Below are 17737 nucleotides of genomic sequence, written 5' to 3' on the forward strand. Positions count from 1 at the left end.
GAGTTAGACTAGAAACTTTTAGAAAATCTATTATTCCCAGTTTACTAAATCTCATATCAGTTAGGCTCTAGAAACATTTAGAAAATCTTCAACAATGTCGATAACAGAGATAAGTTAAACACTCCATCTTTAATTAAGTCAGAGTTAATTCCTTCTAGTCTTATCATACCTTAGATATCATAACCTTTCTCAAAAAAAAGCATTTTAATTTAACTTTTGAATCTAGTGGTCATATTTTCTGACATTCCAGTTAAACAGGCTAATCAATTGTTAGACGTTAAACCACTCCGGCTTCTGTTAATCAAGTTATTTCTCAAATAAACTCTTTTACAGCTTGTGGTCTAGACAACATTCTGTCATAATCTTACAAAATCGTTACCCAGAACAAATCTTCAATGCTCTTTAAACTATTTATTAAGTCCTGATTTTATTCTCTACCTCTATAAATCTCTTGTTTGTCCCTGTAAGGAATATTGTTGTCATATTTGGGCTGGTTCTTCTATTGATGTTTTTTCTCTTCTAGACAAGGTCTCAAAATACATTATAATTGCAGTTGGGACTGCTCTATCTGCCAAACTTGAGCCACTTTCCCATGGTTGTAAGGTTGCATTTCTTTTTCTATTCTACAAATATTATCATGGTCGCTGCTCAAATGAGCTATCACCTCTAGTTTTATCAACCAAAACTTATTCTTGCTAAATTTTTCATTCAGCAAAATCGCATATATATTCCTTTATGTTCTGAAAACTTTTATTCATCATGTTTTTTCCCCACATGTCAATGCCTTGGATCTTTCTGACTCGTAAAACCTTCAACTTTTCAAGTCTTCTGTCAACCATTTCTTTGCTCTTTAATGATAATCTATCTTTGTTTTCTAGGAACTTCTAATATGATAGTAGTTGCTTGAAGCTGATTTGGGAGTGAAAAAAAATAAAATAAAAGTTCAAGAAAAACTTATTATCTGTAGTTTTATCTAATAAAAAATATAAAAACAAATAAATCGCTACAACTTCATAAATGTTTGAAAAAAAAAAAAAAGATCAAATAGCTTAAAATGTTAAAAAGAATTTTAAACCTACTGTTTGCAATTTTTTCTAACAAAAGTAAAATATATAAAAACCTTTTGTAGTTGGAGCTTCGGTTGTTGTAATACATGATTGAAATACAGTTAAACAATAATTAATACCAGAACGATAGTTACATAAACTTAGTAAACAGGAACAGTAAATTTTTTCTATAATATTGATAATAACCATGTTAACATAACTTACAAACTGAATATAAAATTTGCTACATTTTATGCCAAACTTTTGTCAACATTTAAAAAAAAAGATGATTAAAAAAAGAAAACTAAGAAGAGTATATATATAAGAGAGAGAGAGAGAGATAAATAATTTATCAATTAAAATTTAAAAAATTAAACAATAAAATATTTGAAAACCTTCTACTGGTAAAAGTTGAGTTGAGGTAGCATTTATCAATGACAAATTCTTAGCATCGAATGATAGTGTTGAATTCAAAGTTGTTGTTTTTAAAGATTGAGTATTTGCCACATAATATTCTGTTGAAATATTTAAACCTTAAATTAAAAAAATATAAGCATTATATTAAATTAAAAAAAAACTAAAACCATGAAAGAAATAGACTAGAGTTAAACCTTTAAACTTAAAAAAAAAAAATACCTTCTGTTGTAAAATCATTAGTTGCTGCAGCTTTATTTGTTGTGTTTGTTGTATTTTCAGCTGTAACAAGTTAAATAAAAAATTTTTAATGTGGTACACAAAATTTATTTTCACACAAAAAAATTCCAATTATTTTCAAAAAATTATTATCTTATTAAAAACTTAATGAATATTATTAATGAATTTTTTTATCTATAGTAAGTACATTTAAGCATAAGCAAGCGCATTTATCTTTTTTTCTTAAAATTTCAGTGACTGCTAAAGTTTGTAACAAAATGTATAAACTATAATAAAGTTATACCAAATTTAAATAATAAAAAAGAAGTTTTTGGAGTAAAGGTAAGTATAAAAAATTCAAATTTATGTTAGTAATATTATAAAAAGTATTTCTAATGCAAGTATTTAGCCTCAGTCATATATTATAGCACAGGTTTATATTAAAAATTCTTTCAAGTTCTTAAATATGTAAGGATGAGAAAAACTTTATAGCACAGGTTTATATTTAAAAATCTTTCAAGTTCTGAAATATGTGAGAAGATTTTTTTTTTTTTTTTTGGTGTAGTTTTTTCTACAGTTGATTATTTTGCTTTTATTGAGGAAACGCAGTTATATAATATCTGTGTATAAACAAATTTTTAAATTTATGTTATTTTGGTATAATAATATATGTTCTTTAGAATAAATATTTATATTATGCTTTCTATTTTATGAGTTATTGCAAAAATAAGAGCATTAAGGCATGGCAAATTGACGTCACGATATGATGCGCCTGATTTGAGCTATATCTGTGAAAATATTTAAAAAATTATGAAAAGATTAGTTTTTATATTACAGTAAAGTCACACTTGATTTATGGATGGGGTAAATGTGGGCAATGCATGGCTATAACATTTCCGATACTTATTTGGAATAAGTAATACAGCTACATGTGGGCTGTATATGGTTACCATATACAGCCCATATGTGACTGATACCAACACATGGTCCACACTTACGCCATCCCATAAGTTGTTATTGCATTTATATAATATTAATTATTATTATAAATGTTATTTATTGACACATGAGGTCCACATCAAATTTTCTCATCCAGTACCCAGCTAACATTCTATATCAAAATTATAGATGACAATCTATCACATGAAGGAAAATTATCAGCTGGCCACTTATGGTAGATGCCACTAATGGTCAACTTAGTAACCAATGAGCAAAACTCCAATGAACCTCTTTAAATGCCTGTATTGTCAATTCAATATTATAGCTAATGAAGGTACTTCCAATTTTTTCAAAAATTAAAATCCCATCAACAACCTTTAAGGGATTTAAGGAGATTTAGGGAGTGGCAGCAAGATCTCTTCTTATAATTATATATATATATATATATATATATATATATATATATATATATATATATATATATATATATATATATATATATATATATATATATATATATAGATATATTCATTTATATATATATATAAATATATATATATATATATATATATATACATATATATATATATATATATATATATATATATATATACACACACACACACACACACACGCACACACACAAACATACATACATAATAACAGAATTTAAAGTTTTACGCAATAACGATCATCAGATACTTTCTGTTATAACATACTATGCTACTTGTTATAATACCAATATCTGTTATGATATGTTGTAATATATGCTCTACTTACAATAAATGCTGTATTAAGTACTCTTATTGGAAAAGTTAACATAATTTCTAACAAAAGTCCTTCTTACTTTTTTTTTCTAAGAAACACATTCTCCATACGTGAAAAGAGAAAATAAAAAAAGACAAAAGCACAGGTAAGACTAAACCTCACCTGTGAACTTTTTTTTTGAAATCCTGGAGATTTAATAAGAAAAACCTTGGGTGCACACAAAAACCTGGAAAAACTAAAACAGATCTTTTTAATACATTTTTTTGTTTAAGACAAATTGAAAAACATAAAAATATATTTTGTATTTATCTAAACTGCTTTGAACACTTCAGGCGAATGTAAGATAAAAAACATAAATGTGAATCAAAGACATAAACTTTAACTTTAAGAACGGTTAAAATAAGATATATACTATAAAATAAAAAGAATTCTTTATGATTACTTTCAAGTAATCAATGATTGGTAATGATCTTATAATGGATTTCAAAACGTTAATTTGATAATTTTAAACAAATGTTTTTTGTTTGTTTTTAATTATTAAGTTGTTTTTAATGTAAACCTTAGTTGTTAGAAGGTCTGAACTTATATATGAAATTGCAAGAACATATGGGTATGTTTGAAATGCTCATTAGGTATACATTTCTGATTATTTGCAGTTTTTTTTATTTGACATATTTCTAACTATAAAGACTGATTTCACAATTAATTGAGATAAAGTAATATTTTTATTGAAAGTTTAAATTACTAGCCGTTCTCATGGTTACATTTTAAACAGAATTATTCAAATTTGCAAATTCTATGTTATTTCGGCGAGTGCATGAGTGCATTTAAATAAGGGGGAATTCAGAAGAAGTGCAAATGGTTGTGGCGTAAAAACGAACTTTTTTGTAAAAATTTAAATTAATTCCCCTGGACCTAAATACAATTTTTTCACCGCTAAATTTCAAGTTCTTTTTACTTCATACTAATTAATAGTAAACGAACTTTACATTTAGCAAAAAATTGTAATAAGAATAAAACATTTTGTATTAGCGCTTGTTAAATCTGTAGCGCCGTTATATAAAGAAGAAGAGTTTAAGACATCACTCTTTGCACCAGTGGCATAGGAAGGTTTTAAATGAAGTTGAAATAACCAACTTTTAAAGAAAAAGAATATTCCAAATTTTTTTACGTTTACATGTATGACGAAAAGACACAAAAAAAAATTACTGTGATAGAAGAATGGAAACGAGAAACCCTAAAATCTTAGCCCCCCCCCCCCCTCCTGCCCCAAACGTGATAACAACAAGTTAATAAAATATTTTTTCTACTTTTTTCAACTAGAATTTTATTCATCGAGAAATTTTAAAGTTCATAGTATAATTTTTCAGCGTTCAAAAAATTATGATCGTATCAAATTTGCAACCCCCTCAAATTGAAGGGGGTTTGAACTTTATATAGTCATAATTTTTGAACACTTATTTTGAACAAATATTTTACTATAAAATTTAAGATTTTATCGAATAAGTGCGAATAAAATTGAACAAAATTTTAAAAAAATCGAAAAAAAGCTAAGGTAAAAGTTTGTAGTTTCATTTTCATAACGAATTTAAATTTCATTTCCATGCCTTAGGTGACAAAATAATTATAAAAAAAGTTTATAAAAAATAGTTAAATTGTCAGTTTATGATTAAAATATTGATATTTTGTCGCCTATTTATCACGCTAAAACTTTTATTCTGTGGGCATAACATTAAATTATAAATTTTTTGTATAGTTTATTTTTTATTTCATTTGAATTTTATGCAATATTTTGCTGTACAAAGCTCTTATATTTGTAGATGTTACTAGCTTAGCATAGGAACATCCACAAGTAGTCATAAAAGCTAATCCAAAGCAGCGTCCGTTATTGACTAATGTTTTTGCGTACCAAAGTACTATTCACTGAGTTAACGGTGACTGGATTTGAACTCGTATCAAAGAATATTGAATACTCCAGGTTTTAACAATTCATTTGACCGGTGGCGGATTCAGCACAGGGCTTATGGGTAAAGGCTTCCTTCCCCCCCCCTCCCTCCTCAAGCTCGATGATTTGGCGTCCCCTAAAATAAAAGTTTCTCTTTACAAAATTTGTGTTTGTTTTAAACGGAAATAGAAAACTAGGATACTACAAACATTGTTTCCATACCTGCTTTACAAATTTGCAAGCATTTATAGCAGAAAACAAAATGTATACGTTTTGTTTAAGGAATATATCTCTTGTATTGTAAACAGTCAATGCATTTTTAACATTGTTTGGTTTATCAAAACTACTTAGACTGTACAGTAACAGATGTTGATAAAACTACTATGACTTTGCAAACGGTAAATGACTTTCCTTTGTAAAGGAGAAAAACAAAAAATTATAAATTAACTGATTTCAACATTGTGGAGCAATTTTGATTTGTTTTTATGTCTTAAAATTATTTTTGGCAAAACCCAAATGGTATCACCTCCCCACTTGAAACCTACTCATACTGGCCCTACTTTCAAAGATGTGTATGCATCAATATCTCCAGCAATGACGACTGAACTACAAATAAAAGACGCATAGACGTACGTATTCTTGATTGAGAAATAAATGACATATTTTCCTATAATCTACAACATTAAACTGACTCTTCTTTTTATATCTGCTTATAACGAGAGAAGTTTCAGTAGATCTAAAATTATCTGTGATCAACAATGACAAAACAATATCTTTTTGGATTGACATTAATTTTAATCAAATATAAGCTTGCATAGAGCATTGACTTTGAATTATCAATAAATCTTTTTTTTTAAACCCAAAAGTGCACAAACGTCTGTAAGACATATATACAACGCTTTATTGACGTCAGAAGGCAGTATGATGTTTTTAAGACGTCCAACCAACGTTCTGTACCGCTGGAAATGAAATCTCGCATAAAAAATTCTTTTATAAATTAACAGAAAAGTAAATTTCTTTCTTAATGCGTTCTCTCAGTAATAAATATAGCGTAAATATATTTTTAAATAACTAAACCACTGCAATAATATATTTTTTTAACGATAATTTACCAATATTAATTGATAGACCAAAGTAAACTTAGCAAACTCAAACATTAGATTGTTTAGTGTCTTAGGCGCACTTAACAGTTATGAACACATAAAAGCATTGATAAAATATGTTTGTTGTGCGATTTTCAAAAAATAATGTTTCTAGGGGGTAATGTGTCACCCCAACCCTTGTCGCCTCTTTCCAACTCCCTTGACCCCCGTCCTCCCGTGACGCTAAACCTTAATCCGCTACTGTGTTCGAAACTCTAACTAACTAAGCTATCCAGCCACTTTCAAGTGGCTAATAATGAAATTATTAGATATTTTAAAATAATTTAAAAATACAGCATCCTTTAATATTCATTTTAAAGAATATTAAAGGATGTTGTATTTTTTTTCTTCTTGGATTTGTTGTATTTTCTTAAAAGAATTAATAAAAATTAATATATTTTAACGTCGGCTTATAAATTGAATTTTTCCAATATTTAAAAACTTTTACGAAAATGAATCTTTTTTATAATATAATAAAATTTTTTTAACATAATTAAAAATGGAAAACGCGCTTTAATCAAGCCAAATAATGTTCAATGAAGATTTTTTTACTTATTTTATTTCCGGTGTAGTATGAGATTTTTTACTACAACGTTTTTTACCAATGATAAATTTATACTCCCGAGTAAAAAAATTTATTTTACATTTTTATTCACTCGTAAAAATTTTGTATTAAATTGTCAAAATATTGCATTTTGTCAATACTATTGACTCAATGTTGAACTAAACTTTATGTTGAAATTTTTATAACAGCATTCTTCTTGTTCTGACGAAAGTCTAAGCTATTCAGTTCGAAATATAAGGATTAAATTTTTATTTTTAACTGCCAAATAAACGGGGGGTCTTAATAAATAGGAGGGTCAGAAATATGACCATAAAATCTAATAAACAGGGAAATCTTAATAAACGGAAGAGCGGAATATTAAACATTTCAAAAAAAATAAAAAAGTCCGCAATATTTTTAAACAGGAAAAAAGGTATAAGATATTGTGCAACAGTTAGAGATCACTTTTACTGAAAATTTAAAAATAACAAAATTGTTTTCATTGAAGCCATTTTTGGATTATCTTTCAGCAGTTTTTAATATGGTTTTTAGGTAAGATGACTAAGCTATTTAGTTCAAAATATAACGAATAAATTAATAATCACCTACTTATAATAAATCAAAACCTACCAAATAAATAGAGGAATCATAATAAATGAGAAGGTCCGAATTTTTAAAAAAGTCCACATCGAAAACAACAAACTTTCGACGAGAAAGTTTTCTCTACTTTTTGAATGGTTTTAGCAAATGAATAACAATAATTTAATACATTAAATAAAATTATTTAGAAGCTATGCTGAATTAAAGATGGTGTAGCTCCTTGGATATCACAAAGTCTACCTTAAGAGGTAGCATTACCGTTTTACCTATAATTGTTGTTTATTCTTTAAAATGTTTTTATAAAAACTTTTTTATTGTTTTTACATTTTAAAGTTTTATAGAATAAGTGCATCAATGCCTATTTATATATTTTTAAAATTTTAAAATTTGAGAAATCTTGTGTAAGGTCTTGCCACACTTTGAATCACAGAGCAATGACAAAAAAGACGCGCTGTCTTAGACATACAACATAAATAGCTGTAAAGGCAGGAATTTGTACATACGTTGATTAACATAGGGATAGGCGCAGTGGAGTAAACATATATCGACTGAGGGTATATATAAAAACAATGCCAGAAAGCATTTTATAGGTTAGAAACGTACAAAAAAAAAAAACCGTCGTTGAAACATTTAAAATGTTTAAATCCAAAATTTATATCTTCAAGCACAACCTTCTTAAATTTTTAGGCGTTATAAACTTTTAAACGTTTAAAAAAATTTTGTTGTTGTAATTTGTCAAAACTTTTAACGAAATACAACGCGTTTGTAAATTTTAAATAAATATTAGAAGATATTACTTCAACATTCCTGTTTTAGTCCTACAAAAGTTTTAAATCAAATTATTAAAAAAAAGAATATAACATAAATAATAAAATGAAAAAAAATTTTAGTATTTCAATTAGCTCAAAAAAACTTTTATCAAAATCTGACTAATTAACTTCGTGTCGTTTTTTTTTTTTATAAAAAGATTTTTTCGCTAAGGCATGGAAGTAAAATTTCCAATTTTTAACTTTATTTTGTGTGAATATTACTATACTAACTTATTCAATAGTTTAAAAAAAACTACATTTTTTGAAAATAGTCAAAAGTTTAGAACTAAATTATTTAAAACGCAACTTTGAAGTCAAATTTTTAACACTTTCCCCAAAAAATTGTATTGAAATTGCTTCTTAACTTAAAAGCAAACGTGAGAATGTTTTTTATTTCTTCCGTCCGCGGAAGGCGAATTTCCGCCTCTATTCTAGCGTCCGTAGCCAGTTAGGAGACATACACCACTGGAGGTGGCCTCCAAATTATTTTGTCTCCAAAATTTCATTAAGAGAAGGCCATTAATAGCTTCTGCCGCCCTATTAACCTTAGTCTCCAAAATATTTGCCTCCAAAAAAACTCTGGCTACGGCCTCCAATATAAAGGCAGAAGCTATTTGAGGCGGGAGACAGAACATTTTGAGGCTAAAAAGTTGTTATCAGCAGCAGCCAATGGCTTCCAACTCGCTAAAAAGTCGGCTGTTCAGCTGAAAGTTACTTTGCTGCAGGGCAGCATCATCAATTCTGGTTTATATAAATTACACTGTTACATCATCATTGAATTTGCTTAATAAACGAAACGAGATGACGTCAAAGTGTCGCCATGAAAATTTAATTCCTAATTAAAATATTTAATGACAAACCGGACACTCCTTAGTATTTTTTTAGCATACAATTTATGTCGTTACGCTTTATACGGTTTTTAACATCTGATTATCGTTATATTGCGTGAAACTTTGAGTTATGTTATTAATTATATGTAACTGGTTATTTAGTTTTCACTACGATATTTGTTTTACCTATTATGTAAAGCGCTATATATATATATATATATATATATATATATATATATATATATATATATATATATATATATATATATATATATATATATATATATATATATGTGTGTATATATATATATATATATGTATATATATATATATGTGTGTATATATATATATACACATATATATATATATATATATATATATATATATATATATATATATATATATATACATATATATATATATATATATATATATATATATATATATATATATATATATATATATATATATATATATATATTTGCCGTTTCATATATATACAATAAAGACATATTACATAAATAAATATTGGCCGGAGCAAAAAAAAGACATTGACAGTCTTATTAGCGAGTCCTGTTTACAGATTGTCCGCGTTTAGACACAAAATAAAATATAAACAAAATATTGGGGGTAAAGTGACCAAAAATGGAGCCACTGACCGAATTCCAGCCATATTTTAAATTTAATATTTCTGTCTTGGTTTCTGCTTTATGTTTGTAAATGCGACTTTTTTGAGACTGATATAAACTCAGTCAATAAAAAAAAACATTATTTTTGTTGGTGGGTGTCTATAATAGAAGTAACATCATAACCGAAAATTAGGTTCACGAGTGTCTAGGAGTAACGCATACTTGTAAGACATTTATATTATTATATTTTATTCTTTTACTATAAGTACTTTAATTTATATTTAGGTCCTAAAAGTTATCAATCTTAAATATATGCATTTATTTAGTTAAATATTTATATAATACTTTTAAAATATGAGGATGATGACTTAAAAATAAACAAAAGTCAAAATAATTGAAAAATATTATATTGTTTCATGTAGATTTTTGCTTATAAATAAAATTCTATTAAAAAATAATCTTTAATTGAAAATTTTATTAATTTATAATATAAAGTTTTCATTTTAGAATGGCTGATAATAAAAAAAAAATTCATAATAAGAAACAATGTCTTCCAACTCGAGGTAAGTATGTGAAATATAAAGAAGTGTTACTTAAAGTTATAAACAGTGTTATTAGTTCACCTAATATGTCTGTTAGAGCTGCTGCTAAATTTTTTAAAGTACTGCGAGCAAATTTACAGAGCAGGATAAATGGAAAAATTGAGATTGGCGCAAAAGCAGGAAGAAAAAGTTTAATGCCACTTGATCTTGAAAAAACATTACTAAAAAACAAAACTAGATATTTTGCCCCAAATTTTCCTTTTAAAAATTCATCTTATCCAGGAGATGATATTTTGCCACATTTAGGATGCAAATTTTACAAAGAGCAAAAAAGCTATGAATGCAGACAAGTTTTTTGTGCTTACTTCTAAGGAAGCATTTATGAGTCACAATTAAAGTAGATACAAAAAAAAAGCTCAAAATGAAATGAAAAAAAGAAATGCGTGAATTGAAAAGACTACAAAACTTAAAAATAAAGGAAGCAAAGGTATTGTCAAAAGATAACCCTAGCAAAAACCTTTGCTATAAAAATGAACCAATAAAAGTATAAAAAAACAATGTGTAATTTGATTGTTGTTATGAATTTTTGTTCTTTGTGTTTGAAAGTCTTTTATAGAGTACACTGAATTCTTTTTTTTTTTTAATATGAATATTATATTCTATGCAAATCTTTTAAAACAGTAGCATAGATTATTACATTGACATTAATTATCCTGATTTACACATAATAGGTTCTTATTTAAAATATTAAACCTAATTTTGTGTTAGGTTTTTATTTGCATTTAAAAAAAAATTTCCTTTTATTTGTGACCAACATTATACTTTTTTTTTTCTTGCCCATGGACAAGGTGGTGCAACTCGTCTCCTGAAAACATATTTTTTACAAGTTTAGGCATCCCAATTAAGTTTAGGCAAGTTTATTTATTGATGATTGCTTAGTACTAAGTTAAGCAATCGTTTTCTAACTGATGTTTAAGAACATGTTCATTTTAACTTTAAACTAAATTAACTTTAAGTAAATCCAATTTTGCTAAAACTGTTTTATTTTTTGTTGATCTGTCAACCGGTTAATTTGTAGGATTAAAAAAATTATTGAGTCAATATTTAGTAATGCAATTAATTTTTAAATATTTTAAATGTTAACCCATGAAAGTATTGGTAAAAAGCTTGTTTTTTATATTGGCTGTAATTAGGTACATTCCGCATACGCTGGCTGAAATTTGGTCATAGTGGCTGTATTTTGGTTTAATTTATATACTTTTTGTTATCGTTGTTTTTTCAAACAATTTTCATTTATAATAATTGCTGTAATTATATCCCAAATGGTGAAAGATTATCTTTCTAGAAATGTATAATTTTCATATAGAACTTTTTGTTAATATGTCTGTAAAAACAATTTTGTAAAGATACGGCTGGAATTTGGTCACTTTACCATAAAAAATATATAACTTTTGTCAAATAATAAAATGACTTTTATATTGATTTAAAAATAATAAATAAAAGTTTTGTATACTCATACAAATATATTTGATACATGTTTAACAATATATATTTAGTGCTAATAAAAACGTTTTTTCTATTTTAAAATCACTGTTTAAAAAAAATATTTAAAGACTATTTAAAATCTACTTGAAATAATATTCTCTTAGAATCTGTTTCAAATTTTTTTAGTGAGTAGTTTGAGTTTCTTTATTGAACTTTTTAATAAAATTTATCCATAAAAAAGATCCTTAATATTGAATTCGGTAAGAACTCATTTTTAAATTAATTCTCGTAACAATAAAGTTGTTCTCTGAAAACTTTGTTGGATACTAATGAGATACTTCACTAAAATAAGATTGAAATATAAGTGGAGAAATTCCATGTGTCATTTTTAACATGAATAGTAACATTTGGTGAGAGTTTAAGTTAAAAATATATAAGGCCTTGAGACGATTTAATAGCGGTTCGCAACACACAGTTCTGTTTGCCCCAAATACAATCCTACAAGCATGCTTTTGTTTACTATAACGTTTTTTGAGCCCCGTAGAGATTTTAATGGGGAGGAGGGGGTGGGGATAAAGTATCAGTTTTTTTGCCGATTAAAGCCAAAAAAAAATTTTTCCGACTAATTTATGTGAAAAATTATCATTAGAAGTAAATTCAGAAAGCCAAAACGCAAATTTTCCAGCAAAATTTAAAGTATTTTTTAATGGAACAACTGAAGGATCATTTAGGCACCTTCACAACTGCATATTATTTCCGTTGATTGTTTCATCACGCGTTTTTTTAAATTTGAATCCAATAAAGATGGGAATTCTGTATTCTCAGCAAATAGTTTTGCAAGCATAAATTCAAAAACAATATCTGCTGTCGATAATGTTGCATCTTCTCTTCTAAGGAATTTCAGTGCTTGATTTGCTACCTCTAAAGCGGCATGTAACGAAACTATGACTCAAAATCTAGCTTGCTGATTACATCATTTTATTCAGTAAATGTCTGGAATAAACATTTATTAGTTTTTAACAAAGGAGCAGTCAATGAAAAAAGTGAATTTCCACGAACATAGAGATTCAGTTTGATTTCTTTACGAAACTCTACAGTAACTTTCTTCTGAAAAATTTGATTACGAACTTATGACATTTTTATGAATTTCACTACTTTTTGTGAATTCATCAAAATTTTAGGGTAGTCAACATTAATCTCATTGTTTACTGATTAAAAACTTAAACTATCATTGTAAACTGCATATTTATCCTCTTCTGAATCACTGTCCGTTTTTTGGAAACTGGTACGTTTGTGCCTTTATTTTTCTTGTATAACGTGTCGCATACACCTAGGTGAATTGCATAATTAAAGCTAAACTGATCAACAATGTCCGCTAATTGTATGAGCTTCACTTCCTTTTTATCAGAAAAACCCTTGATCGATTAAATTCATCACAGTTGTTGGACTTTTAAAAAGATGATTTCCTCTTTGTTGAATCGATAAACTTGTTGTTAGTTAGCGTATTAATCAAAACACCGTCTGTAGCTAGATCAGCTACTATTTCTATAAGCATTTTTCCAAAATGATGTCATGATTTATCTGAAACATATTTTCAAAATATATTTTTATCAAGCATATTTTCAAAAAACTAAATAATTGATGGAAACATCGTGAATTATTTTTATTACATACCTATACGTTAATATTTTGTTGAACCAAAATAAACACTAAAAATATCCGTATGTTTTTTTAAGGAGTTAAAATCTTTAATATAAAGAACAAGCCATTCTATTCGAGTATTCTAATACTTTATATTCGAATATATTTTCGTGTTTTATTCAATATACAAACATTTTTTTAGGACTACTTGAATGCTTTTGAAAATAAAAAGACATGTTAAGCTTTCCAGCAAACTACAATCTTAATAATAAAATAAAAATTTAATTATTTTCAAATTTGATTTTCTTATACATTTCTATAATAAATAAACATTCAAAAGACATTATACCAAAAAACTAGAGGTGTAACGGATATGATATCCGGCCGGATTATCCGGCCAAAATGCCGGATAATCCGGTATTCGGTATCCGGCCGGATATATTATTTATCCGGCCGGATATGGCCGGATATGATATTATGGTATTCCCACACTCCATGCGTGTCTACATACTTTATGGATGGCTCGTAACTCCAATTAACAAATTTTATGAAGCAACAAGTCTTATATTACATAAGAAAGAAAAAATGCATAGAAAATAACAAACAAAATTTCAACAAATAACTAATTTCAAATGAGTAAATGCAAATAAAAGAGTTAATCTATTTTCCTACCATTTGATGAATAAATAAAAGCATTTCTCATGTTTTAGGTAATAATCTAGATCTTTTTTTCTCATAGATGTTACCATCTTCTGAGAACATTCTTTCTAAAAATACGGATGATGCTGGAGTGCATAGGTGTTTTAAAGCAATTTCTTTTAATAGAGGAAATCGTTTTTCTTGCATCCATGCCCTCAATGGACAGCATTTTCTGTCTACCAGTGGTTCAGAAATAAATTTTTTTTTTTTCTTTTCTAATCAAAATCTCATTCGATTTTTTTCTACTTTTCCTTTTTTTGAAGGTGTCGTTTTTTCAGATGTTGCATTTATAATCTCTTTAAAACACGATTCAATTGAGTCTTCTTCTTTTTCAGTATTTACTGAAAACTTTAATTGTGGTGATTCATTTACATGAAAATCTACTTCTTCTGAACAAACTATTGTTTTTTCAAAGGATAAAACATCATTTATTAACCAATACTTAGCCTGTTTTTTGGTACCATCATCAAAAAAAGAAAAGTTATATCTTGGATCTATTGATGTAGCCATAACATAGCATCTATTTTTCGTGTTTTGCAAAGACTTTACATCGTTTGCTTCTGCAAAAAATCGATTTTTTAAAGAAGTTTTAAGTTGACTCTGAGTTTTTTGAATACTTAAATCAACTTGACATTTAGACATATTTATTTAATGTGCATATATTTGGAATAACAGAGGACAAAGTTGTTATTTCTGCACTCATTTTCTGAGTTAATTGGAAAAAAGATTTTACCAGTTTAATAATGCTTGATATAAGTGTCCATTAAAAAGTAGAAAAAGTCATTAAGTCAGAACGTTCTGCTAAGTCTAGTTGAACTGGAATTTTTTATTTGTTTAATCTTTCAAGCATCAAATAAGTGTTGTTCCATCTTGTTGGGACATCTTGAGCAAGACAAAGATTGTCAAGATTTTGTTGTTGCTGAATTTTCTTAAAATTGCTACATGCTAGGGACGAATGATTGAAATGAGTTACAAGTCGACGACATTTTGCAAGGACATCAATTACAATATTTTCACTCATGATTGAATCTAAAACAACTAATTGAAGTAAATGAATGGTACAATGGATTGATGGAATTTTGGCTAGATTACTCCCTTTAACCATATTGCTAGCACCATCTCTTACAAGAAGGTGTCGTCTTTCAACTTGAATTTTCCAGCTATCCCACATACTTTCTAACTTTTTAGATATGTTTACTCCTGTATGGCTTTCAGAAAAATGAGAAGCATGTAATACCACATCAATTCTGTTAAAATCTTTATCAATACAGTGGCCTGACAATAAAATAAATGATTCGTGAGATATCGGGCATGTCCATATATCTGAAGAAAAGCTTATGTGGTTTGCTATTTTTAACTTAATAGAAATTTTATTTTTTAATTCCATGTAAAGTTGAGGAGTTATTGTTTGGGAAAAATATATTCTACTTGGTAAGGAATATCTAGGTTCTAGATGATTTATTAAATTATTGAAACCTGTATCTTCAACTAAAGTAAACGGCTGGTTGTCTAAGGCCATCATTAACCCAATTTTACGATGAATAGCTTGGGATCTAGAATCATTAATGCTCCATTCTTTTTTTGACTTTAAATACTCATCTATTGAAGTCTGCTTAGAAGTTTCACAAGCAATTTCCTCACTTTCTGTTGTACCAGTTGAGAAAACTGCCGGTGTGAGCTGAGCTGTTCTTTTCTGTTCACTTTTATTTCTCTCTTTACGATATTCTTTTGGATGATTTATTTTAATATGGTTATGCAGAGGTGTCGTACTTAAACACTTTTGCCCAGCCTCCTTAGTTCCACGTTTAATTGTTTTTTTACAGATATTACAGGTTGCATACGCATCACTTGCGTCATTTATTTTATATAATGACCAGATAGAGCTCCTCATTATTAAATTTTCCTGAAATATAAAACTATACGTATTCACAATTGATATTAAATATTTAACTACAATACACACATTTGATACCAAAATATTTGTTGATATAGAATCTATAATAATAAATGATAATTTTGATATAACGTTGTTATCTATATTATAGATAATAACGTTATATCGTATACGCTATTCTTTTATTACAGAACAAATTGAACGTTAGTTTAAAAATAATGAATGAAAACTTCTTGCGGAACTCAATTTGAAGATAAGAAAATGTAATTAAAAATTCGTTGCTTCGAAAAATGATTTCAAAATATTCATTCAAAGAAACGTTTTAATTTCAAAATTCCAATTATGTAGAAGTATAAATTCCTCGAAATTCTTTTATGCATTTAAGCAGGGCCGTGCACAGGATTTGGGGTCCCCGAGCATCCTTCAGTTTAGGGGCCCACCCCCTTTACTCCAAAAAAAAAAAAGGCCTGCTTAAATTTTTTTTATTATATTACTGGAATATAAGTATAATTAAATAGTCCAGCTGTTGTTTCTTACAATATTATTTTTCTTGTCTTTTGTTTAGCAAACTTTTCAATCACATCATGGAAATCAATATTTTTTGCTAATAGACACTCGATACTCAAAATGGCGAGGTCACTTGTTCGTTTTTGTCCCATAGTTGAGCGCAAAAAATTCTTGATGAGCTTCAATTTACTGAATGAACGCTCACTTGAAGCCACTGTCACTGGAATTGAAGCAAAAATACGCAATGCAATTACTATATTTCTAAAGAGTTCTCCAAGCTTCATTTCAGAAATTTTGTTTAATAAGTCAAATGGGGCAAGAGGTTCCTTTCCAAAATTTGCAGTATGAATTTGTTTTATGTGAAGCAATTCTTCAGTCAGTTCATTTTCGGTCACATCACAAGAATATTTTTGCGAAAAATGTGAGCAAGCACTCTTGATTTCTGCTTCAGACAGTTTTTGATACTTAAACAAAAAAGAGAATATAGAAAGGATTTCTTGAATTGCTGTGAAACGTGCAGTAAGTCCACCAATTACAGAATCAAAAATGTGATAAAAAACCGTTCTCCGAAATGTTGCCTCCTCTCCTGATTCTGCTTCTGTTAATTCCGTAATTTGTTCATCACCTTTAATTTGCTCCCCAAAAAAACTTTTGCGTTTCACTTTTCTGTGGATTGGAAATTCAGAACTGATTTTTGCAACATCTGCAACTAACTTGGCTTCTTCTAAAATTGTAGGCTATTCCTCCTGAACAGATTTGAGTTGACTAATCAATGCTTCAATATTTTCCACCTCAATATCAATAGTTGCTTTTCTTGCCTGAATGACCTGGTTGCAGCGGTCAATCAATGTGAGAACTTTCAGCCAAATTCCAGACATGAGAACACATTTGAAGGAGCTCATATATTTTAGGGCACCTCTAATCTCAGTTTTTGCTTTAGGCGTGAGATTCAAGCTCTTAACTTCTTTCAAAGATTCAATGATTTGGCTCAAGTGATTATAGAAAGGGCGAATGCTGTCTCTCAGTCCATCGTCTTCCTGATTGTCCATGCAAAGACACACCGTGAAGTCTCTTTTGCAATATT

General features: G+C 27.9%; 1 protein-coding gene across 2 annotated transcripts in view; it reads right to left on the minus strand.

Moving 5' to 3' along the window:
- Window positions 1-17737, minus strand: part of LOC105848244 (mucin-2) — a 142014-nt gene that overhangs the window by 70754 nt on the left and 53523 nt on the right. For both annotated transcript variants that reach the window (XR_010639652.1, XM_065801528.1), the window contains exons 5-7: window positions 1683-1742; window positions 1442-1579; window positions 1121-1234 (exon numbers count right to left, since the gene is read on the minus strand). Coding sequence is in view for 1 of the 2 variants with exons in the window: in XM_065801528.1 (XP_065657600.1) it covers window positions 1121-1234; window positions 1442-1579; window positions 1683-1742 (312 nt within the window). In the remaining variant the exon portion in view is untranslated. The remainder of the gene's footprint in view (window positions 1-1120; window positions 1235-1441; window positions 1580-1682; window positions 1743-17737) is intronic.

The sequence above is a fragment of the Hydra vulgaris genome, chromosome 07 (genome assembly GCF_038396675.1).
Source record: "Hydra vulgaris chromosome 07, alternate assembly HydraT2T_AEP".
Classification (NCBI taxonomy): Eukaryota; Metazoa; Cnidaria; class Hydrozoa; order Anthoathecata; family Hydridae; genus Hydra; species Hydra vulgaris.